This window comes from Charadrius vociferus, unplaced genomic scaffold, assembly GCF_000708025.1.
Source record: "Charadrius vociferus isolate BGI_N301 unplaced genomic scaffold, ASM70802v2 scaffold356, whole genome shotgun sequence".
Taxonomy (NCBI): Eukaryota; Metazoa; Chordata; class Aves; order Charadriiformes; family Charadriidae; genus Charadrius; species Charadrius vociferus.
Window position 1 is genome coordinate 1100976 of NW_009648717.1, and position 26582 is coordinate 1127557.

Here is a 26582-nt window from a genome sequence, read left to right on the forward strand (position 1 = left end):
AAAGAGTGTGAAATTTCAGGATGTTGTATTCTCTCCGTTTATGAATGGGAGGGTGGGAGGTCTGCTTATTGATATTTGTGCTGAAGGGACATCTGAGACTGACTGGGCCAGGCACAGACGTACCCTTAGATAAGGAGATACATGAGAATCCAACTAGGTCCTTCACCTGAGGCACTTTAGGGGATCTGGTTATAAATGGAGAATGAAAGGCATGATGACAAGGTAATAGCGCAATTAGGAAAAAAAAGAGAGAGGGTGTTTTAAACTAGTCAAAAACAGACAAATTCTATTATTAATGAGAATCTTTCACCTCCAGGCCATTGTATTGTATGTCCTTGGGGAGTTGATTAATTGAGAGTTTTAGGAAGATGGGGGGAAGAAAGAGGAAAAGCGAAATAATTTTTTTTTCTATTTGGGGCTACTAGACCTGATGCAGAAACAAGAGTTACCTGCACACTGTCTGGGTATCAAAAGGGTAGCCAAATTATTAGAACTATGCTACCATAGGTAACAGGACTCGGAGATGGAAGCAATAGATTAGAGAGCTTTGACATTCCACTTGTCTGTATGCTCAGTCCTTCAAGGAAAGGAGTGCTTCGTGCATCGTCCCATTGTCTCCGGGTGCTGTTAAAGGATAGTCCCGGTAGACTGAAAACTCTCATCCATCATCCATCTTCTCTGCCAAGAGAGCAGCCGCTCTGTATCCAGGTGTGGGTGTAAAGGAAGGGGGAAAATGAACGCGTTCTGCAGGTGTCAGACAGACTGTAGAGACATTCCTAGGGAAAAAGGAAGAGAACACTGATGAGAATGGTTGTGCCTTTTTGTCAGTAATCATCTGTCAGTATTAGCTGTATTTTATTTAGTTCCTCCTCTCCGCTCCTATTTCACAGAGAGATTCCTAGCGCTCAGCATTTCTCTGGCACTGTGATGTATCTAACACCCAGCTCTCTTCCTGGAATTATTCTCCTAATACGGGAGGGCTTGCTTACCACCGGTATGATCAGGTGGATTGCTTAGATCAAAACTGCAAGAAAACCTAATGCTGGTAACCTTTCACGTTGCTAAATAGAACAGACAAACTTACCTGAGCAACAAGTGTGCAATAAATAACCTTTGTTAGTCTTTAAGTGTTTTTAATTGCTATACTTTGGGAGCTTTAAAAATCTTTCGTATGCGGTTAGACTTCTTGCTTTATATCCAGCGTATTTTTATTCTTAATTGCTTCCAAAAGCTTTGTGTCAGCAGGGTAAACTTTGGCAGAAAGTCTAGCTTCTAGCCCTGAAGAGAGATTAGTCTTTGAGCAACAACACTGTCTGAAAAGTGGAGAGGTTTTCTTCCCTCATCTTAAAAATCCCTGGTTTTTCAAAATCAGACTGTAAGACATGTGAGGGAATAGTTGTTCTTAACAAATACTTGTACAGCTTCTGTGACAAACATTATCAAATCAGTATTATTTATTTACTAGAATCAATATTATTTAATAATGTTCTGTACTTAGTCAAGTCAGAGTGGTCTTGACATTATAGAAACGTCCAGCCGATGGTGTTCCCATGCCAAGGAGCCGACGCTCCCAGAGGCAATCTCTAACAAATGGACTTGACGAGCAAGTAGAGGGAACAGCTGGTAGGATGGAGTAATATTAATAACAGAATGGTTTAGTGTGGACTGTCAGTGTAAAAATAGTGAATCGGTTGATGGTGTCTGAAAGCAATTGGTTCCCCATGCCTGTTAAGTCAGGTGGAGGCACAGGATATAATAGCAGTTCTGATTTTGGCAAGAAGTTTCTCCCACTTGATAAAAGTGGAGGAAAGTACAAAGGAAATCAGAGGGTGAGAAGGAGACGATTGCAGCAGGGTATCTGTCTCCACAAAGGAAGTTGGTCTCACATAAATCAGCAGAACAGACAGTTGAGACAAAGTAAAGTCTGAGAAGCTGAATGTTGGTAGAAAAAGGAAAGTATGTGAAGTTAGGTGATATCAGCAAAGTGACATTGGAAAAAAAATCATCTCTGTGCACAGTTTAAGTGGAGTTGATAATGATCAAAGTGCAAGAGAACCTGGTGTGGACAGAGAGGACTTCGTACAGGGACAAACAGCACATTTTTTGGCATAGGCTTCCATGCTATTAGAAATTCAAAGAAGAAACTTCAGCAGTAATGATCTGATGATCAGCAATCATGATCTGCTCTGATAATAAAAAAGAAAGGAAGTGTTTTCCATTAAAAAAAAAAAACAAAAACAAAAACAAAACCGCAACATCACTGGCACGTTTTTCTGAGTTGAATTTTGGTTGAGCTCCTGAAGAGGCTTTCTGATCCTGATCCTTGTATACTGAGGGTAGAAAGTTGTTACCTGCACATTCTATTAGTCTCTTAACTGCTGCATATGTTTTAAAAAGGAAAAAAAACCCAACAACTGGGCAGTAGTTATGATAGATGTATTGCAATAAAACGTTATCTGGGTAACATCATTGTCTTCTTGAATTAGTGTGTTCCCCAAAGTTTATCTCTTCATGCTAAAAAGAAATTGTGCTGTTGCAGAGCTATCAAGATTATTATAAATCATTTAACTATGGCAAAATTCCATTGTCCTTCTAGGAGTATGGTAAAATAAACATTTACACTCATCTTTCTTGTGCAGTATAATACAAGTTATCCTACAACAGACAGATCTCTTAACAAAAACTACTGATAGTTACAGAGAGCCAGATCTGAAGTTACTGTAATTTGAATTGTTTTATTGAACCCTTTCAGAAAGAGTATTTAAGTAATCACAACCTGCATTTTGTATGGTCTGATAGTAGAGAAGCAGAAATCACTTCCTTTGCAAAGTTACCGAAACTGGCATGGGACTGGTTTTTAATACAGTTTTCCCTCTGTTTCTAGTTACGTGGTGAACATAGGATTGATAGACAAGCTGTGCTGCTGCTTCCTCTCCGTCCAAGGCCCTGTTGATGAGAATCCTAAAATAGCAACTTTTCTACAGAATGCCACAGCAGTGTTGCATGGAATATGTCAACTATGTTTTGCTGTCAATGGAAGGTAGGTGCACTTGGTCTGTCGTCTCTAATACGTTCTTCAGGCAGCAGCTGTTGTAACCCTGTGCCAACACCGCGTTCGTGGAAGCGAGCGTTCTGACGAGGCTGTTAAACAGAACTGGTCTTAGTCACACAGTCATAACCGGTAAAGAAACAGTGCTGGAAATTCACTCTGCTCACCCTTTCACCATTGAACTGTAATTAGTTACCTGCACGGAGTCTTGATTCTTGTAAGTCATTTATCAGAATTGCGAACTTTATCTCCTTTACTCGTCATTACAGAGAGGGTTTTATCACTACTAATTTTAAATGTCCAGTCTGAAGGACTTCAAGAGGTATTTTATTGTCAGCTAAAATCAACTCTTAATTGATTTGTCTCTAGAGCAGTCTAATTCTTTAAAATACCACTGTTAGTAAGGGAATTATATTTTCTGTAAAGAAAAGTAATACTAGATTTGTCAGAGAATTTTCTAATGAAAAATGTTCGTTATCGTAACCTAACGAGGGTTGTGGGGAGTGAGCATGAGGTATGTGTCTGCCAGCAAATCTGGACTTCTATAATCTACAACATCTGACAGCCTGACACTGTGAGAGTCAAAATGGCAGAGCTTCGGGGTGCACGTACAAGAACCTACCACAGTTAAAATGTTACACATTTCAGGAAAAGACAAGGCTGACGGAACTTTGCAATGAATTCCTGAAGGGTAAAATGATGAGAGGGTTGAAAAACTAGAGTTAATACAACATAAAATAAGAAGCAAAGCTGTAGGTAAGAGCTGTTGCTGGTAGCTCAGGGACAAAGGCACATGGAAAAAGAACTGCAAGAAATATGAGCCCAAAGAGACCATCCCAACTTACTGAAATTTCCCTTTCTGAAAGTTGCCAACTTGGCATTTTACATTCCAGGACAGCGCTGCCAAAAGTCAAATGCATACTGAAAAAAAAAAAAGTCAGCCTTCTCTTAGTGGAATAATAGTTCTAGCTGCAAAAGTGAGTAATATAATATTTGCTGTTTCTGAAGCAGGCGCATGCTTCACCCAACTAATACAGAACTTTGCACCCCAAAATAATAAGGCGTTGTGCAAGTACTTCTTCCAAGAACATGTATGCTTTGCAGCCGAATAATAGTTTTGGAGGGTCGAGCATTTTTCTTCACAGTTACACCAAGAAGTATCTGATCTTACTACCTGCATACAATAGCAATGCTTTCGATTTTATCCAAAGTTGCTGATTGTTCTCAGTTTCCAGATTGGATTGTTCAATAGAGCATGAAAAGAAACGAGAGGGAGGAACTTGGAGGTTTCAAAACTGTTGTCTTTCACTTTTAGATCAAAAGCTTTGGTGTAACTGATTAGAAGGGCAGTTTAAATTAAATGTCTTTCATCACCTGAGTCCACTCTCATTTAAGAAATGAATGCAGAGTGTAATTCTGTCGCGTTACAGAAGTCCTTAGTGTTCACGGTGATTTAAATGGAAAAAAGGTATTGCCAAACACAGATTAAGGTGGCAGAAACAGAGCTCAAATTTATTGAATTCTTAAATATGTCACCATACAGTAATACATATTGTGCGATACATGATCTTGCAGCACAAAAGGTGGCCTCTCTTTGTGAGAAACACAGATGCCTCTTTCATTTCTGGTAAGGAGTAGTAGGAGGCAATGCAGCCTATTCAGTCAGAAACCGGCATTTCTCATTCTCCAGCTCAGTTGATACATGCTTGAGCACCAAACGTGCTGTATTGTACTCCTCACTACATCAGAGGAACTAACCGCTCTGATCGTAAAGCTTCTGAAGTTTTTACTGAGAGGAAAAACGCATAGTAAGTACTACCAGTGCTTTGACGCTGCAGCGTGAAGTTTTGCCAAAATAATATCAGGCTTCACCATTCTTGCAGGAGCAATTTTGAATTGTTTTGATGTGCCTTCCTGGACAGAATGTTTCCAGATTGGGAACTTCTTTACGCTCCTCGATGGCGATGGTGGGGGGCACAAGATAAGTTCATTTTTTCTGATAGAACTATTTCAGGCTGTTATTTGTCCTATAAAAAGTTGCCATTCCATATTAAACGCATTAGGGTGTTTTTATAAAGTGCTCTCTATACTGTGCGCAGTTCTTAATGTGCTGTGCCGCTGAGTGGCTTAGTGGGAAGCTGATGGGACAGCAGATGCTGGGTGGGTGACACACTGGGACCACCTCAGGGCGCTCTCACCATCCACGGTGCCTGCAACGATGAAATCCTGTGTGAGCTAGAGATGTCCAGTGGTGATCCTCCTCCTTTGCTTTCCAACACCACCGGGCTGTTACGAACTTTACTGCAACTGTCATCTGCAATATCCCCAGAGGGCCAGAAGTTACACACTCTAACTCGGGTTTTAAACAATGAAGAGATCCTGTCCTGTGGGTACAAAGTATGTTAGGCCGTTGCCGGAGCTCCGATGTAGGAAGAGCTGTCGATCTAGACTTGCTTACATTCCTCACTACAACATGTCATTAAACTCCCAGATTTAGCAGAGTGTTTCTAAACCAAGCTCTGAATTGATACCCTGTGTTTATTTGGACAGTTACTTTGTGGAAAAGAATTTTATAGGCAGGGAAGAGATCTCGGTCAAGTACCTACCTGCAGGTCTGCGTCAGGCAAGATGTCACAACAATAATGATTATTAGCGAATAGCCTCACATTGGATCATATATGTATGTCAGCATTAAATATTAAATGAGGTGTATGGCTGATATAATGTAGATGATAAAATTTTAAGACATAAACTAAGATAGTTTTTTTTATTCCCATGGTAGACTTAGAAAAAGAAAAAAAAAAAAAGGCCCAAATCATGGAATTAGATACAATAAAGGAAAGTCTTGCTAATGTAGAAACATAAAGTGGAGGATTTTAACACCGTAAAAAGTTATGAAATGAGGGAATCTATTCTGAACATATGTTATAAACATATCTTATTATCAGAGAGGGATTTTCTTTTCATTAATGGTCAAGGTCTTTAAAAAGATTTAACTTTGATATTGATCTTACTTCTCAAACGTTCATTTTTGGTGCTGGCTAATAAATCCCAGATTGATTCTTGTAAATGAAGTTTTGCTGTAGATGTGATAGCACGTTTTCCAAACACTGTGTAATATGTATAAAAGATCACTTGTTAAAAATGTTAATAACTTGTAACCCCATGTGAATCTTGTTTTGATCATTTTTATACCCTCATCTGTTATACAGTGAGAACCAGTGAGGGTGACTTGAGACCTCCAACTGGAAGTCCCATTTCTCTTATGCTGTGTTGCAGCCATTGCTAGCAATGGAGATGAGATGAGAGCTCCTTTCTCCCTCATGAGTAGAAAAAAAAAGTGTATGGGAGCTGAAAATAGGGGATTGTCCCTTATTGTATGTACTGAGAATTCATAAAATGCAGCACATCTGAGTACCAAGCTCTTTCTCTTTGCTGAGCAAAAGAAGAACTTGACATTTGATACTTAGACTCAAAATTGTGGCCTTGATAATGCTTAACTCGTTTTTGCGTACTGTTAAGGGGAACAGTAGCCAGAACTGACAGCAGAGATGTTTTCATTAACCTGAAATAAAGCAAAATATTAAATAGACCTTATACAAAATAACAGTGCTTTATATAGCCATATAAATCTGCCTTGCAATTTGTGTTCAATTCCAGATGTCCAGTAGCAATGTTCAGGACGACAGCCTTGTTTTCCAGCGTTTATTATTGTAACTATGAGAGATGTAAGGCTTGTTCTGGGCCCTTGAGTCCTGAATCCACGTATGGAGCATGCTTGGCTTGTAAACATGAGCCAGAAAACAATGAACAGGCAGGGAATGCAGGGAGTGTTAATAAAAATATGGCCGTGCTGCCCCAGCTCACCCTGCCCCAAAAGCAGGAGTAAAGACTAAGTAAGAAAATATATGGCAAATCCTTCATCAGCATAGCGAGTATCTTATATGTTCCTGTCTTTTCCTGGACTGCCCAGTGTTCATCAAATCTATATCCCCTTTTTCCCCTATAAGTCTCTGGAACTAAGATTTCTGTCCAGTCAGTTTAGTTGGTACTCCGTGAAGGACGATTGTTAATGCCGTGTTTCGCTTTTCGCCATTAGTATGAATGAAGAAATCAATATTAGCCACGGAGTTAATGCAAACAGCAGGAGGAAACCGTCAGCAGCAGTGCAGTGTAAGGGTTAATCGCTAAGGAAGAGTGCTCTCCCGAAGGGCAGTGCAGTGGACTAACAATAACACAGACAGCAGGAGGAAAGTGAGTTACGCATAAAGAGAATATTGCAAATAATAGTCCCTCAAAGCATATAGCTTCTTAGGACATCAAGTTTTGCAAAATCTTGCTGTTTTCTTGGTGTAAGAAATGCCTGCAAGCTCCCTCATTAATCTAGGCAAATAGAATGTCATAGCAGTGCAGTAGCTAAATTGTTACTGTTGTGTGTTATCTCAAAACAGTAGTGGAATACATATAAATCTGTGTCAACAGCTAATGAAGTTGTGGATTACAAGCGGTGGTGGTGGAAAGCTGCAGATATATAGGGTTTGGTTGAGGAAAATAGTGACCGTCACGTCACAGATAGGCAAGGAGGTCTGGTTTCAGTTTTATTACAGTAATTAAGATAATGTCTGTTTTGGCTGCTGGATGGCGAATGAGATGCAAGTCTGTCTGAACGCTGGTTGTGCTCCTCACCGCTTCCAGCAGACAGCAGATCCAGCAAGTACTGTAAACTAACTGAAACTTGTTCCTGAAATTACTAAAAGTTTTCAAGTCATCGCTTTCACACAGTCCTGTGATTCCTAGCTTGATGGTGTGAATTATAACACGGTTTGACAGGTGCTAAATACTTCTTTATATTTCTTTTATTATTATCTTGCCTCTTTATGTTGACGTCTCTTTCTAAATAAAATAATTGAGAAGCAAAAAGTACAGATGATGTCTGTAAATCCTAATAATAACCCCCCCAACAGATTATATTCTAAGCCTTTTGAAAACTCATGTTTCCATTTGGCTCCATGTTTTTAATCAGGAGTATGTATTTCAAATATACAAACATTATAATGTATACCCTTAGAAAGGCTTGTCTGCTTGTTAGCTCAGCCAGTTTTTAAAACAGTATATTTTCAGATATAAACAGTTTGCTCATATTGAAGCTTGGAGAAATTGTAGTTTTATACTTGTTCTGCAGAGTATGCTGTTTCTCATCAAGCTGTATTGAATTCCTGTTTTTAATAAATAGTGGTGTAGTTTAAGCAGTGAAGTATCACTGTTTAGTATCTTTCTTTCCTGTGATGTATATATTCACATTTTTAAATTCTTAGACCTTTTCTGTAAGTAATAAACCCCGTACCAATTCCTGAGACTCCTTGATGGCAAAGCTGAAAATCATAATGGCAGCCCATAATGAAAATTCCCTGCATTTCACGAAACTTTCCCTTTTAAGATGCTGCAGGTTGTTTGACCATAAGATAAATATTTGCCTGTTTTTCTGTGTTAAATATAGAGACTTGGTAAAGTTTGAAAGCCTGTCTGTTTTCCCAGCTGTATAAGCCAATGTACAAAATCCGGTAAGTCTCGCTTCCCTTCAGTAGTGAATTGGCGAGGTTTTGTCCATACTGACGGTTTTACTTTGGGCAGCTCCTTTCAGAGGAGAATTCAAAGGAGGTACATCCGTAGGAATCTCCTCTCTTAGCTTTAGTCCTGTAGAACCTAGGTCTCTTGTATGACGTTGTCGTCTTGTGATTTTCATCTTTTTATGACTTTTTACTTCAGTCGGTGTCCTGACAGCTGTCACTGAATTTTCGGCAGGCTTACCTTTGAGGGGGACTGAAAATCTGCTAAATGTATGAAACCCACTGTTGTACAGACTTGACCAAAATCACTCAAAGCAGCATGCGCAAAGGTTCATGCTTTATTTTCCAACATCTCATATACCTTTTTTTTCTACTTTAAAGCTCCACAACCAGTATGAATAACGTCTTTTACCTTTTTATTGTAAACATTTAGACTTCAAGTGATTATAACTGACAGTTAAAACCAACAGGAGCCAGCAGACTGTTCATACACACATGAACTGTAATACAGGCAACATTAAAAATAAATGTTTCTACCAGTTCCTTCAGTCCACTGAACCTAGCAGACAGATTGTTATTTTTTTGTAACAGCTTTGTCCTGTGGTATAACTTTAAATTCCTGGTCTTTTCTCTGAAAAAAATAATGCTTGCATTTTGAGTTATTTTCCAATTGACTTTTTTATGTATATTTTGATTCATTCACTGCTCCAGAGCAGCACAAAATGGTAAAAGGTTTCTATCCAGCAATGTAAGCTTTTTCATATGGAGTTGTTTAAAAATAATGATGGAGTGAGAGTTGAAAGCAGGCTAACTTTAACCTTAGGTAAAATTGGTCAATCTTCTCATCACATATAGTCACCAAAAATTCTGGGAGGTATCACATACAATAATTAATTTGGGGTTATCGTTTGACCGTGAGTGGTTTCTTTCTGTTTTGTACTGTTGAAAAAGCCAAGATTGAAATTAAGAAACACTAGTTGGCCGAAGGAGCTGTGCACTCATAGATACTGTGGAAGTAAACATTCTAGGTACTTGATTGTAGTTACGCGACGGTTAGCACATTCTGGCTGCTGCGCACTGCAAAAGGAATAATTGGACAGCAGAAACCATTTTAAAGTGAAGAATATTAAGGAGTCCGCAGACACAGAAAGCACGGTTGTAGAAATGCGCAGAGGTGGTCCCAGAGCCTTTCGCAGCCGTGCGGGTTCGCTCCTCGCTGCAGCCAGGTTCGGGTGCCAAGGGGACTTGGGGCTGTGCCGCGGCAGTCTGCACCAGACAGCGCTGGCACGGGCAGGGGATGCTTCAGGAAGTGTCTCTGCTGACTCCGGTCAAACACACTCACTTAGAGACCACAGGGCTTCAAAATGAAGATTTTGGGCAGAGATTCCAGGTGTAGGAAAAGGAAAGTAATGCCATAAATTGTTGTGCAGCGTAGCCCCCCCCAAAACACACTTAGAACTCCAGTATTTTTTCCACTTTTTTTATTCTTTATGGAGTAAATGTTAGTGTTCTTATCAGTGCCTGTGATTCTTCTTTTGCAGCAGGTAAGTGGCATCAAATCGTCATTTTAATCAGCTTTTTAATTTACTTCAGCTTGTCTTTTGAATGTTATGACATGTATTTTGAGAGAATCCTATGCTGGTGACCTTCTGAAGCGCTGTCGCGGCTGGTTTTGTGGCGCAGTTTCTCTAAGTATTGTTAGGAGTTCAGCTGGCTATCACAGTATTAAACAAACACTCTGTTTTTTGGAACGTGTACAGTAAACTCAGACACGTCCGTCTCCAGCTGGCTGTACGAACGGCTGGCCGCTAGCTGACAGCGTTGTGGTGGAGGTCCAGTGGTGACTGGTGGTCACAGGCTCACTTGTGTAACAGCACAGGTCCTGGAAAATAGGTACAGCTATGTTGGTTTTGTTCTTACTGTGTCTTACCTAAAGATCTGATTGCTTCTTTCAAAGATTTGTGAAGTAATTATGCAGACTCGTGTATTTTTTGTACAGCACAGGTATTGCTGAGATACGACCGGGACGTTAATCCTTGAGGCAGCAGCAGAGGATGCTGTACTTAAAAGCTTTTTCAGTAGCATCAAACGTTCACAGACTCTAAATAGAAATAACTTGGAAAGAAATGGTACCCATAAACATTAATTTCAGATAAGATCATTCCTTACACGTGTAATCTAACTGATAAAAAGCAGAAGTGAGTCCTCTGAGCAACTGCTGTCTCAAGGTAAAGACGTGAGCGGACAGTGATGGGAGCAGATGGGTGACAGCAGATTAAGGGGTGTACAACCCAATTACTGTCTTAGTGTATTTGCCTGGGCTCAGGGCTGCGAGAAGACCCTTCAGAGGCTGTGCAGAGATACTTCATAGCCTGAGTGCCAAAAAAAATCTTCCTAAACCAGGCTCCTTGCAGTAGCTGTGCCCATTCTGTCCCCCCGCAAGCTGCTAAGCAGTCCCTGCTGGGGGACACAACGGGACTTTGTGGGATCAGAAGGACCTGGTTATCAGCCAGGTGTTGCTCATGTTTTTAGTGCCCACTCATGCTCCCCTACAGAAGAATTGTATCCACGGAAAAATGCGTAGGTATTAGCTTTCGAGTTTGCGATTATAAGTGCAAGGATGGTGTTTCATGTAACTGTTGTCCCTTCTACTCTTAAAATATTTAAGCTATACTTGAAGTTAGCCCAGTACCAGGGCCTTCTTTGGGCCGTGGGGAATGCAGGTTCGTTATCCTGCTCTGCCCGTTTCTCTCTCTTTGGTCCAAGGGAGCAATAGTGTGCTGTTAGAAATAGAAATTCTCATCAGTAGATGTTGGGTTTGGGTGAGGTGGTGCTTCCTTACCTGCTTTTTTTTTTTTTTCTCTTCACTAACAAAAGTGAAAATGACAGAATAAGATGATGATCGCCAAAACCTGGTAGTTGCTGAATTTGTGGTTTAGTTGCTCCATTGAAGACAAGTGTCTAACATAAAAAGCAGGATTAGTCAGGCTACCCAAGATCTGGGTTGGAAACTCCACCGGAGCAGAGCAGTGTGTGTACCAGAGTGGTGCAGGGTGCTTCTGATGCAGATGCTGAGATCATTTAGAGACTTTCTAGTCAAGAAAAAGCTCCTTATTGCTTCTGGTCAACAGGAATATTCTGAGCCCTCTGAGTGTCCAGTCGTTTCTGTATTCAACTAAGGTCTTCAAAGTTACAGCTGTTTTCAGAAAGCTGTCGTTTCCACTGCTTTCCTCTTTCCTTTGTTTTAGTTGTTATAAAATGGAAAGATACCCTCATCTAATTTGTCCTTTTGTAACATTTTCTCATATCACCCATCGTATTTTCCTTCAGTTATTAAAAAAAAATATATATAGTCTCAGTCTTTGTAGTTTCTTCTGATATTGACACTTCTTTCTTTTTTTTTAAGATGGAAACCTAATAGGTGAGATACAGACCAGATTTTGATGTACCATATTTTCAGTGTTACTGTTCATTGTGTCTTAATACTTTAGTGTTTCCTTTGATTGCCAATATAGACTAAATGTATTTCCATAATGAAGTTCAGGTGATTTCCGTGATGGGTTTGAATTAGGCCTCAGAGTATATAAAACCTGCTGAATTATTTTGTGTGCTTTGTTTTGTATTTGACTGCCTTCCACACGTTATTTAACCTCTAGAGTAGTGGCAGTCTCAGTCTTCCCTTGTAGTGACTGTCCTGCATCATCTTCTGGATTATTAATAATGTGAAGAAACACGAACAGTACAAATCACAGAGGGATTATGTTAAGTGCTTTTGAAAGTTTGGATGTGAGAATGGAAAGGGCATCCTGAGTTATTTGCCTCTCTGTCCTGATATCCTAGATAGCCGAAACCTTCTCTGGTATTTCACGCGCGTAGCCAAAAGGTACCAAAGAAACCCAGTTTCCATTTGCACAAGCTGGGCTGCCTTGTCGTGAGCATTTTGTACTTACTGGTGCTTTGCTACCGTACAGTCTCCCATAATCACATCTGACTGAAATAAGTAGTAGTGTGTTTTGTTAACTGCTCAACCACTTCATTCTTAAATTCCTGCAGAACTATTTGATTAAGATCATCTGGTCCTAGTAACTTATTTTGCTGCTTAGGTAGGCGGTTTGTTCCAGTGCCTGCAGCCCGTCACCGAGGCAGTGAGCGGCTCCGGGGAGTTCTCCCACCTCTGCTGGCTGCTGTTGCAAGAAAGAAAGATGGGTGTAGGCTACTGACCTGAGACAGAGCTTGCATGGAGCCCCTAAAAGTGCCCCCGGGCTTCTGACTTAAAAACTGTCAAATTCCTGCATGGTCTCGCTCCGGTATCGTGAGCCCATTTTGGGAGCAAAGACACCAGTATGTGGAGAACGCTATTTAAAGATACAGCTGCGCTGCAATTAAAGAGAGCATGAAACGCTGCCCAGATTATTGAAAGCAATTTGGAAATGTTGTGGTTCCTTGACACATGAAGCATCAGATTTTTTACTTTTTAGCAGTTTACTGGTTTTCTAACATTTGGCTTATTAGAGGTACTGCATCCCGGGCAAGTGTTCTGACCGAGCGCTGGTCTCCTCCTCAGGCGGCTTCATGTTTCTTTTACAGATCTTGGAACATATTTGACAATACACGTCAGGACCCCACGGGGCTAACAGCAGTTCTTCAGTCGACGGATCTGGTTGGAGTCTTGCATATGCTGTACTGTGTTCTCTTCCACGGGACAATTTCAGATCCGAACACGGCAAGTCCTAAGGACAGCTACGCGGCAAACACTATCCAGGTTGCCATTCAGAGTTTACGTTTCTTCAATAGTTTTGCTGTTCTTGATCTGCCTGCCTTTCAGGTAACAGACCTTTTGAAACTTTTGCTTCGTGTGAAAACGTTGATTATTGCATATACTTTTGGACAAAGCGTTAAGATCTTAGTTATTGAAGGAACTTTCACATATGTTTCGGGTTTTTTCATGCTTAAAATTGCTAATTGTTATTTCCACTCTGTAGCTATGGCAAATGAATTTAGGCAAAAAGTAAATATTTGGACTATGCAAAATGCTGAATCCCCAGCCGTTACTACTTCTATTCAAAAAAACTTTAGCGTTGTACTTTTTATATTTACTAAGCCCCAAAAATGTAAAAAAATCTTGGTCAAAAGCATGAAATAAGTTTTTCTAATGTGAAAGGACTTGCTTACATTATAACCGCAATCTGCAGTTTTCAGTGCTTTCGGTGGCCACTTGCATTAAGATTGTACAACTGAAACTGAAAATCACTTGATATCAATTTTTTTTATCCAAGTGAAATCTTATTGGTCAAAAATTGGAAATTTAACTTTTTGTAGTTTTCATTTGTGAAAGAAACGCAAGAAGATCGAATTTTGAGTCTTGAGAAGGTAAGTCTTTTCTTACCTTCTTCTGTGAACAGATTTCTAGTGTAAATGAACTATTTTGCCATACAAAGAAAACACAAATACTGGTGTATTTCTCAGATAAATTGGCAAAGCTGTTGTGTTGTAAATATAAAACACCTGTCAAAAAGCATTGCTTTGCAGAAGATGTTCAGCATCATCAATCTTACACAATTCCTCAGAACAGGTTTCTCTTTCATTTAATACGTAATTTGTATATAAGTTGTAGCACACGCTCCATCTGAAATGCATTAAACTCAGCAAGAGCTTTGCATGAGTAAAGAACTTAGTATAAGGTATAAGTCTCCTTCAGTTTGTATTTCTTGACTTTGATTTTTAGTACATTTAGTATCTGTCATAACTGCAACAAGCAATGTGTGTGGAGCGACGGTCACCTGTATAGACGGGGTTGCGGGATCCAGGCCCGTCGGGGGGGTTGTACAGGGCACAGAAACAGTATATTTATTGGAGTTTCATGTGAAACAGCTCTTACGCAAGAGCTCAACTCCCATTTCTCTCTGTAAACCAAGGTTATCAAAGTAGTTCACATCTGCAGCTTGTTCAGTACCTCTTGGTTTGACACTGCATGTTTATTTGTTGCCGTAGATATTACAGGTACGCACTGGAGAGTAAGACTTGGATTGGGCAGCTCCGGCTTGTAGGGGAGCCATAGCCCATGGCCCTGGCTGAAGGGCTGCTCCCCCATATCTCAAGAAACCCCTATTAGTTTAAGATACAGGCTTCTACTACGCTGTCTGTATTTATCCCTCTACCAACTACCGTTATAGTTGAGCATTTATAACAAACCATTGGCATTAATTCCCAAATCCCACGATCTGCGTTCGTTTGTTCTACCTAAAACAGAGCGAGATAGTAATGATTGCATAAAGGGTGGTAGACAACTAACCAGTGTGAACTAGTTCGTTCAGCTCCTCGATGCGGGGTGCTCTGCTCAGGAGTTGGCCGCTGTCTTGCTGGATTGCAGGCATAGTATCGGTTGTGATGGAGAGATGCACTTGTGTAGTCTCAGCAGCTGTCCCTTTCCAGGTATCGATGTGATTTGTTTCTGTAATGTTAAAAAACTCACCACACACCTGAGGCAGTTTGCTGTCCGTTCTGACCTTGTGGACTGTAGCAGGCGAGCAGACAGCAGAAGGGAAAACGTAGTTTATGTCCTGTCTGATTGTTATCTGTAAAGAATAGTTTTGTCACGTAATAGTCGGACTATAGAATAGGGTTTTTTGATTAACAGAAGAGGTCTGGTATTCTACAGTTTGTATTAGCACAGATGGCCCGTGGGTATATATTTCATTTAATTTGACAGTCTAAACAATTGAAAGATGGTAGTGAGAAACAACGCAGGATACTGAGCCTGATATTAATTCTGGCTAAAAAGGAAGCATAGTTTCCTTGAAAAATTAGTTTAACTTTTATACACAAACTCAGGCGCCCTTTGACCTGTTGTTATCGGGAAAGGTTAAACCCAGAGTGCGAGGTCACAGCATGCGTGGACAGCGCTAATTAAATAAGGGTGGACCTCCGAACATGGCATTTACATGATGTAAAGCAGTAAATGGTGGCTGTAGGGTGCCTTACATTTTGAAAATAGACTAACTTACCAGAGCGCTTGAGGTTCAACAGCTGAGTCTGTTTTAATTGCCAAGGATTCTACTTTTGCCAGCTAGATTTGGAGTATGCTAAAGCTAAACTATACTACCGACTGGGATTTATGTATATGTACTTAACAAGAGCTACAAGGTATAAAATCAAGAGAACTCTCAAATGAAAGAGATTTTCTCACAGGCCTGCGTTGCTGTTTCATTAGAGTTAGTAGACTGTCATGCTCATTCCTTGTGCTTTAGTTTTCCCCTTTGACCTTGTGTCGTTCTGTCTGTTTGACATGTTTATTAAATAGAGGCTGTAGACTGCGCAGATAAAATCTAATTCTGAATCTCCACGTTACAGCAATTTGCCTACTTTTAAAAAGCATCCCAAGAAGCTTTGCAGCTGAATGTTCTCTCCTTCTGGATGTTTCTAACTTTTTTTTTTAATGTTTGAAAAGTCATTATTTGTTATTAATCTTTGTATTCCATTCAGAGCGCAAGTTATTCATGAGAAATGCATTTTGCTTTTTTGCAGAAATGAAGATGGTTTGGTTTCTTTTGCTTATTACTAAGAAATATTGTTAGCATTAAGTTTTCCTGGAACATGTAATGTATGTCAAATGAAATGGTCAACCTAGTGCTACACTGAATGTCAACTAAGCGGAATCCAATTTTTCCTGTGTCCCTTTAAGATTTGAATTTATTCTTGGTTTTGTGCCTTGTAATGTTATAGTCCAGTTGTAAACGACACTGAAAGAGAAGAGCTGGTTCTGTCCTCCCCCAAAGTCATTGCAACAAAAACATAGTCTGTACTTTGCAAAAAAAAAAAAAAAAGGGTGCAATTGATGTGTATGCAATTCACACAGTTTCTTTATCATACTGTTAGACTGTAATTTCTGTTTCTTGGCCTCTTTTTCAGTCTATTGTGGGTGCTGAAGGACTGTCCCTCGCATTCCGGCATATTATCAGCTCTCTGCTGTGGTACTGTTCCCAACATACCTGTGAAGGATTGCTACACGAAGTCATTATTTGTGTGGGCTATTTTACTGTAAACAACACAGATAATCAGGTAAGGCAAATGGAAAATGGGATCAGAAGTTATCAAGTGCTCATTTAGTCGTGGATCCCTCAAGAAAACTAATCCCCTCAACATTGTTTTTGAAACACTTGGGATTCCTGTGAGCACAAATATATGCGTTTGCAAAAAGAGAAGCTGAAGTTGCGTCTTAACACAAAAACATGAATTTTATGTGGCCATAAGCAAACTCCATGTTCTTATGCACAGTGATGCTGACATCGCTTTGATTGTAACTAGCCTTACTCGCTGCCAAGATATACTTAGCAACTGATATTTTTAATTCCGAGTTAACTTCATGTCAGCTTGATCAGATGGCTGTGGTACCCAAGCTAAACCCTTTTAAAGCCAAGTAAGCTGGTCTGCCACAAAGACTTGTCCTCAAATGCCAATGTAGGCATCTCCCTGGTAGCCAGAGCGCTCGTTTAAGTTTAAGCCATTCCTTGAATCTTTTTAGTAGTAAACCAAATACTCTGTCGAACAAACAGTGGAAATTCCCCTTTAGCTTCCTTGATTGTTGTCCACTTTTGTCAGTGGACTCCGTGACCTCTCACACTAGCTTATGAAATAACCCAGACACAAAACTTCAAAAATATTTCAAATATTTTAGTCTTAAAAATCTCCCGAGTTTCTTCAGTTTATATGTAGCCCTTCGGGGTGTATTGGGCGGGGCAGAAGTTGGCGCTGGCTCTTTATTTTTCAGTATGTGAACCTGACTCTGGACTCGTAGAAACTGCGTTATGGTGCCTACATCTTTGGCATGATTCAGTTGAATGCTGTATTTTGTGAAGTTACTCGTTTTGTACTCTCTCCGGACTTGCAACACCCAGTTCCTGGGTTTGTTCAGCTTTCGGGGTAGGAGTTCGGGATGAGGACCTCAGTGCCCTCAGTTAAGCTGGGGAGCAGAAGAATGAAGTGTTACAACTTGTCAGCAAAGTTTTAGAGAGAAGCTGTCTGATAATGTTCGCAAAGTTGTTGACCGTAATTGAAACGTTCTAATATCTTAAAGCTGACAATGCTGTCAGAAGTATTATATAATGTAATTATATAGTAATGTTGCTGTGGCTTCGGCCACAGCTGGAGGGAGGATCCTACAGCCTTCCTACCCTGTGCAACGGAATTCCACTCGGGATCCGGAGCTGACTGTGGGCAACGCTTTTTAATAGGGTTGTTTTGAAAATCCATGTGATACTGCTGCCATTTTCTGATTCCCGCTGCTACACAACAGGTCGTGCTGGCATCCAGAAGTGCCAGCAAACAGTGTTTTCTTTTCTCTGCAGTTTAAAAATGTCTTTTCTGGCACGCAAGTATAAACAGATGTGATTCATTGCATGGAGGACTTGCAACTATAGACGTGCCAGGAATAGCGCAGAAGAGGGATTTCCTACCAGCGATGTCAGCGTAGTCCGTGGTGCCTGTTCAGCGCTCGTGCCCTGAGGCGAAGGGCCGACCGTGGCGAGCGGGCACGGGCCGTGGCAGCAGCTGGCTATGGGGGCTGCAGAATGCCTTTGTCCGGGGGCACGTCCCAGCCGGCGATTTTTGCAGTGTCTTGGAGCCTTCAGCATGTGCACCAGGGGTTGAGATCACGTGCCATCGCTGGTCTACCCCGGACTGAGTTAATATTCCAGATGAAAGGTAACTTCGGCAGCTCTGCGAGTCAAGTTTAGGTCTCTGGTTAGGCAGCCACGGTATGTTAGTGCTTTTCGTACAAGAAAAGCAGTCTTTTATGGTGGTTTGCTTTGGTGGTGCTATCTCAGGAGACGTCATGAGGAGCTTAACTTTTTATGTCAGTTATGTTATTCCTGATTAATAAGTTTTTAACTGAGGAAGTGGTGTTTTGGTTTGGGTTTTTTTGTTTAAAAAAACATTTTGAAAAAGTGAAGCGTACTTGCCAAATGTGGGGAAGGGTTATTTTAGTAAAGGGAAGTGTTCTTCCTTTTACTACGAGGCAAAGCAGTACGACTTGCTTACTGTCGTTATTTTCAGGTGCTGTTAGTGTTGTGACTTCCAGCAAAGATCGGATGCCTTTCATTAAAAGGGAAGTGCTTTCTAGTCATTCCGTTATGGTTTAATTTTTTATTAGTTTAGGAGCTTCCAATTTTTTCTTCCGTTGTTGATCATCTGCGGAGTCCTACTAAAAATAAAAAATTGGTCTCACAGTGAAAGCTTTCAAATAGTAGGCTTGAACTCCCGGAAAGAACAGCACAATAAAAATAGATACACCAGACTTGAGCTATGAAAACAAATTTCTATAGAGCCTGATAGCTCTTTTTATTTACTATTTTGACAAACTTTAAAGGAGTCAAAAACTGACATATTTCAAAGCAGATTCACATTATTCTTGCAGTCAAATGTGCATTTGTTTTGAAATGTTTGTAGTTTAAATAAGTCCTTCCTCTCTAAATTTGTATTCCTTATTACAAACCTTTTGTCTGTCTTCAACTCTAAAAAAAAAAAAAAAAGAAAAGAAAAAAAAGAACAAATAGTTGTTTGGAGTTTTCAGTGTGCCTTTTGTGATTCCTTTGTCTACCCACATCAATAGATAAATATCCAAAATGGCATACTGGAATAAAGAAAAAAAAAAAAAGGCATTAATTATTAAAAAAATTTGCAGTTTCCCAGTTTGGAGCATAGATAGATTTCTAAAAAGGAAATTTTATGGCCTGTCAACCTCAGCATTGACCTTCTGTAGTAGTACTGTGATTTAAGTGAGTGAATTATTACCACTATGCAGTCAAAATAATAAAAGGGCAATTTCCTAAATATTTCCCATTCATAGAAGAAAATCTTCCAAGAGCATCATATGCCAATCATTTCATGTAATACAGGTTTCTCTGGTTTTATTACACCATCTGTAAAAGTCTTTATATTTAGTTGAGTGGCAAATTGAAGAGGAAAGTTCTTTTCTCTCGTATAGCTTCACGATTCGTATTTCACTGCGGTTTCCAGGAGCCCCACGTAAGAGGAGGGCCTCACGGTGGGTCCCGCGCACAGGCAGACGGTGGCTGGGTCCCAGGTAGCCATTGCACCTCGGTTGGCTTTTGGTCCAGGCCCAAGGGATTCTGGCAAGGAGCGATGAGGACAATGGCTTCCTAATGAACGCAAGTGTTTTGATAGCGCTTGCTCTGTTTATTTTAAAAAGACCATGGATTTGCTGACGTTGCCCACATGTAATATATTAGTAATTTGTTTTAACATTCATAAAGCTTTTTCAGGGCAGCTGCTGTCACTGAAGAAATAAATCAGTTATGAAACTGAAAATTTCAAAAAGCAGAGTTTCTTTAATATTTTAAATGCTTTAACATCATTAGTCAAGCCTAAACTGTGCTGTCTGTTTTGTATCGGCACGTGAACTTTTGTTTACTACAGAGTTAGGCAGCCTGTGTTTTGTGAGACGGGATTCTATAATCATGCCATAGCGGAGCTCAGCTTTATTAGGCATCTGCTTTGCATGAAGTATGATCAAGGAAACGGATTCTCTTTTTTTGGCCACCATTTAATCTATTAACATACGAAAACAGGTCCCGTGGTACTAAGGATAGACATGTAGAACTAAACTGCGTAATAAAAGTAATGTCCAATCTTTGAATAAGCCAATCGTGCTATCTCAGACTATGGGATTACAGTTTCTAATTAAAATGTTCATGTTAATTAAAAGTATCCTTCTATTTCATTACCTTTTTATTCCCTTTCAGTGTTTGACTTAATTATTATAATGAATATAATTAGCATGTGCTGTCAACTCAGTTCATTTGCATATTATATTGGATAATTGAATGTGGCCACGTAATTAAATTAATGCGAATGACAGGCGATTTGGCTTCTTTCACATTGCTGTATTGGGAATAAAAATCTTTCCATATTCATTGCAGTTAGTGAATATTTTTCATTTGAAAAGTCATCACAAATCAGATCCTCAGCCTCAGGCTCTTGCCCGACAGGCTCCAAAGGAAGTTGCGTTGTTCATCTGTCTTGCTGTGCATTTATTTAACACCACCCCCCCCAAAAAAAAAAAACACCCCAAAAACCCAACCAAAACTTTTGTTCTTTCAGTCTTTGACACTTACTGTATTTAGAGTGCTCTAGAAGAACCTCACTAACTTTGGGGATTTGTAGGATACAGAACTGTATACTTCTCAGTTGTCGAACTAATGCCTGTTATTACTAGATTGGAAAACAAAATCTCTGAAAGAGCTACGGAGAAGTGTATGCAGCTTTTAAAAACTGAATTATAAAATTAGGGTTTGTAGGTAGAAATAAGAACTTCTCTTAGAAAAACCAATGCAATTAGAAAAATTTGGATGCACAACCCATGTGTCCTTGAAGGAGGGATTTCATCTCCAAAAGTTTGTCTTCCAGTTGCAGGTCTAACTAATTTATTTTTCTGCCACTCCAAACCTTTTATCCCTAGACACTTGTGTCCCTAAGGACAGTACATTATTCTTACTGTAAACTTATAAATAATTCAAATGTTTATATCTAATAATCCCTATGTTGGAAATGGAAACATACAGAATTAGATTTAATAGTATCATTGACTTATTAGAAATTTATCCGTGCTATATAGGTGTGGAGAATCAATCGCGAAACATGGTTCAGACATACCAGCTAGCTCCGGTTAAAGGAATAAGGAACAGTAAGATTATAGGATATTTTGGGAGACGAATTTTCCTGTCTTAAAAATATAAAAAATCGCACAACAGTATCACAGGTATGAATATAATGTTCAGAGAAATGAAAGCGTTGTATGGTAGGCACAGTTCTGAAAGGGTCATGAAATTTATGACTCGTTCCCAGCACAAAGAAAACACGGTAGATGGTCCCCAAGAAGGGCTTCATGCTGAGATTGTCTTTTCCCTTTTTTATCAAATGATTGGCTTATAGTTATATTTTCTTTTTTTTTTTAGCTTTTTTTTTTCCATGTGGCAAGTCTTCCTTGTGTCGTAAAATAGCAGTACGCTTTGTCCCACTGTAGGCGTGTGTCACATACATTCATATGTGTATGATATATGTGTATGACATGCAAACTGTGGTTACAAGTACTGCTAGGTGGTAAGGGGCGCTTGCAAAGTGACTTTAGATTAAAAGATACCTTCTGTAGGGAAATTATTTTGTGCTTTTGACAGTGTTACGGCGTGCTGAGTTTCAGTATGTGGCCAGTTTCCTCTGGTATTAGCAGGAAGAAAGAAAAATACTTGTAAAATGGAAAAATTGTGAAAATCAGAAGTTGACAGGAAAACTTGGAAGAATGCTTATAAAAATATTATGTAGAGTTTCCGCATAGGTTGTTTACTAGAGGCTGTCATTAAACTTCCATTATGTATGTTGGTTTGGGGGCTATGGAGTGACTGGAACAGTTTTGATCCGGTAGGTGGAGTTTTTGCAAATACAACACAGAGTGAAGATGCAGGAATGGGTAGTTACTGTATAGTCAATGTCCATGTTCGTAAGTAAATAGCATCTGAAATGACTTAATTTTGATTTTGCTAGTTTCTTTTCAGAGGAGGGGTTTTTAGGAGTATGGATTTCACGTTGACGCTGTGGGTTTAGCTCTTTAAACCTTTAAAAAAAAACAAACCAAACAACAAACATACAACCTTTCAAAGCTTTATAGGTTTGAACGAAAAATATGTCTGGTAAATTTAGTGGAGTAGCTGATTTTGGCAAGTGAGTGATTCATGTGAAGTTACAGTCTTGGCTACCAGTTAGGAGCACTTCAGCTTGTGAACAAAAAATGCCCCAGGGATTAAACTCGCCAAGTTAAAATGGAGTAAATTAAAACAGATCCATAACATACGCTTTTTCTCTATCAGCCTTACGTACTCAGACCATATAAATCCACTTAAGTGAACCAGTATCTCCACAAAAGCTGGCTCCTACCTAGACAGCCAGTGAAAAGTGGGGATGCCTCGTAGGTAGTTTGTCAGACACCTTTGTTGTTATTCGAGCTTACTGATCAACTTTTTCTGTTTTTTAAGAATGATCTACAACAAAGTAAATAAAAACCAACAGGAACATGTGGGACTGCATATTTCACGTGTCACATCTTAATTGTATTTCTAACATTCCAAAATACTTCCCATAATTTTTTCCTTTTCTTTTTTTTTTTTCTAAAGGGTGTGGGGAAGGTCGTTTAATATGAGCAAAGGCTTAACATGAAATGAAGTGTATTTAGTTTCAGTTCATGGCTGGCTGATTCCTGTAGGAGAGGAAGAGAGAGTGTATAGGAATTGAATGAGAAATGAATGCACTTGGATTTCTCTTATTGTCTTAAACTGTAAACACAAAAGAATAAACTCAGCTCCCAATGTCGTAAAAGCCAGTACTTTCAGCAACCTTAAAATACAGTCCGTAACTGAAGCTTGGTGATGAAAAGAGAGAGCAATTGGCTCATGCTGCCTCTGGAGAGCGACGTTCTAATCTTATTCCTGGGTCAGGAATAAAAAGAGTTTGGTGGTCTCAGCTTAATCCCCAGTGGACCTTTGTCCACACTGAAAAAACACCCCAGAGTTTGGCATAATCTTGCTTAATAAGCAGTTTCTTCCCAGCGAAGACCTGGGCCCGGAACATTATGGGGTTTGGCTGGTGGAGACGTGTTGGCGGAGCTGGACGCAGAAGCTTACACAACGCCTGCCTTCGCCCTGCCTGCTTCCCACCCGGCCCGCCCGCCTCTCCTTTGCGTGAGAATTACATTTCACACAGAAATTTAAAACAAAGTCTAAAGCCTGCAAATATTTAATCAGGCCTTGTGAGCTATTGTCTGCCTGGCCTCAAGTGTGAGGGAACTCCCTGTGTTTCTCCCATAAGCTGGTAAGTTTTCCAAGTCTCTGCAGACCCCCAGTGCCTGTCCCCGGCACGGCCGGCCCCATGCGGGGAGGACGCCAGCCTGCTCTGTGTTCACAGCTTCGGGCTCGGGCAGTTGACAGTTGTTCCGAGCGCTTGGATGCCGCTCTAAGCGTGGGAGCCTGCAAGAAGCCCAAAAACGTCTCCCAAACCCATTTCATCATGTTTAGTTCAAGTAACGCTTGATTGAAGTGATACTGGGACATAAAGAAAAAATGAAATGCATTAAATCTTGCAGAGTGAGTACTATGGAAAATCTTGCTTGTCTTCCTCGCCCCTTTGTGATGGGTAAACTGTAGCACATTTTTCACGGCAGAAAAGTACATTTTCTTGCTCTCTGTGTGAAGCTTTTCCTCAGCCAGCTCCGTAACACGTCCAGTGGCTCGGTGTTCCACAGTCTTTTTAGTCAACGATCGGATATTTTCACAAAGCTTTTACATTTATTGTGGAAGCCAGAAGACAAAATGTACTGGTAGTAGAAGTTCTAAGGCTGTATAGCTTACTGGCAAGTAGGGCTTTGGAGAGTGACAGCAAATGCTTGCTTTTGAAGAGAGAAAATGCTCTGAGAGACACAAAAAAGTTTTTCTGTGTTTTAGACTGTCATATTTTAATTATTCACACCTTCTGGGGATCTTGACCCGAGCTAGCGATGTTTTCAAGGATGGTGGCAGAAGCCTCTGCCAATTGTCTGTTTGAACTTCTGTTGACTAAGGTCCTGTTTCTTCTCGAGCCTTTAAATCAGGAATTCTTCATTCACATCAATTGAGTTTCATCTGTGCAAATGAGTGGAGAGCCACACCTAAAGCAGCAACTGTGTTACAAGCAGTACGTCATCAAAGTCAAGGGCGTTATCTAAATATGAAGATGATTCTTCAAAAAGAGTGCAGGGCTGCAAGGTCCAATTCTGATCATGTCAATGTTCGGAATAATACCCAAGGATTTGAGACACGGCATGCTAGTTTTTTATTTGAGCTTACAGAATACATTTATTTCTCAATACGTTTGATGTCTAATAATATACTCCTCCGCTTAAAAATTATTAGGCCAACACTTGAACATATAAATCTCCTGGTACATTATTATTTTGGAAACTATGAAGTTTACTGTTTTCTAGAAAGTAATGATACCCGTCAGTTTAACAAGGTGCGTAAGTATATGGTTAACATTAAGCATGAGGGCAACCTCAGGTGCTTAAACATTGATTTTTATGTTAATACGGTAAACGCTAAAATGCCAGCATTTTTGAAGTTAGGCTTCTCCTTAGGGCCTTTTCTAGTTCAGGCGTTAGACGGCTATTTTGTCCCGTAGCCTGGGCGTGTGTTAAATTCACAAATAGCCCAAATACATATTAGAATTGTTTCCATTCTCCTCTCATCACATTGTAACAGAGCTCATCTTTTAAATGTCTGTTTAATATTATTTACTTATTGCCGAATTGAATCGCTATATCCTTAATTTGTTATCTTTTAACTAAGGTGACTTGTCATTTGTGGTGACATTTTTTCAAGAGCTTTGCATAAAGAACTTCTTTCTCTAGTTTTCCCACTAGCATCACTTTTGATAAACGTTGTTACATCTTTCGCCTGTATCGCTGTACTTGTATTTGTCGTTGTCCTATCCTAAAAGCTGAAATGGCTAAGGATGACTATACAAAACCTGCTCAGATGATTTTTTCTTTGTTGTGTATACGCAGAGCACCACTGAATCCACGGTCTTAAATCATAGAGGATTCTCTGAATCAGAGATTCTCTGGATCAGAGGATCCTCTGAAAGGATGATGCTCATAATGTGGCTTATAGGAAGACTAATGTTATTTCTGAACTCTCTTATCTTCTGTCTGAAAGCTTCCACGCGATGTTAAGAAAATAAACACTGGGATTTTTCAAATAGACAAAATTCTTGGTTTTAAATTTGAATGTAGCATTCTGGAACGTTGGTTTTGCATGGAAATGGTGCTCTGCTTCCTGATAACTGTTAGGAGAAATTTAGAACATTCTTTGCTCAGAGCTTGCCAATAGTGGAGTTTGCAAAATGGAAAGAAGAGAGCTTGACCTTAAAACAGAAGAAGAGCCTAAGTGGTGACATATTCTGCTGATTAAATGCTAGCAGTATGGGATCTGTTTATATAGAAGCAAAGAAATAATGCAGATCTAACTTTGAAGAGAGACTCTGGACTACTAATATAAAGACTTATTTCTTTTACAAAGTTATAAATAACCTGACATCAAACAAAAAGATTTAACTGCTTGATGGAATACTGTAGTTACGGAGATGAGATGCACAGCATTTCAGTTCCCGTTCAATAAAGTTATTAGTTGTTTGTACAAATTAGAATTGACATTTATATAAATGATAAATAAATAGAAAAGAAACATTAATAGTTCCCATGCCAACAGTGCAGTTTTAAGATCCAAATGTTTATAATGGCCATGTTCAAATTTGGAACCGTAGGTCGTATGAGATAGTGGAAAAGCCAAGGAGTGCCCCTTAGAGAACTGCGGGCTTTTTAGTCGGAGTTGTTCTAAGAAAATTGCATCTGAACATGAAATATGTTACAGCAGAAGAACACAGTGAAGTAGAAGAGCACATTTTAATGCTTCATTTCATTAAAAAAAAAAGGAAATTCTATTGAGAAAGATGTATCTCAATTCATCTCGCAGTGATAATCACTGTATTTGCACTTAAATGACTTGTAAGGTTTTGTTCACATCTTGACATTTGGGGTTTTTTGTGGCAACAGATTTCAGTTCTCGCCTTGGCGCTCTTCTTTCTTTCTCTCCTATCTTTACGCAGCAAGAAGCAATTTTTTGCTTTCTTCTGTGGATGAAAGAAACCGATAGGCTACAGAAAGCACCCCTAAGTCACATTCTTTCCCTGCCGCAGCGTTTCCGAGCAAGCATCCCTCTGTCCTGGGGAGACCTGGCAGCATAGGCGCAGCTCCACGTGCTCAGATGGCAGCCGGGAGTTGCTGGACATGGTCTCTCCTTTGTTAGTTGGACATCCCACTGCCCCTGCAGGTCTGATTGATGGCAGCTGTGCCCGAGCAGTGCCATCGATGC

At 39.9% G+C, this 26582-nt stretch overlaps 1 protein-coding gene across 1 annotated transcript in view; it reads left to right on the plus strand.

Annotated features, from left to right (window-relative positions):
- SCAPER (S-phase cyclin A-associated protein in the ER) overlaps nt 1–26582 on the plus strand; it is a 162202-nt gene that overhangs the window by 124237 nt on the left and 11383 nt on the right. The window contains exons 26-28 of the mRNA XM_009886675.1: nt 2885–3040; nt 13204–13441; nt 16525–16674. Of these exons, the coding sequence (XP_009884977.1) occupies nt 2885–3040; nt 13204–13441; nt 16525–16674 (544 nt within the window). The remainder of the gene's footprint in view (nt 1–2884; nt 3041–13203; nt 13442–16524; nt 16675–26582) is intronic.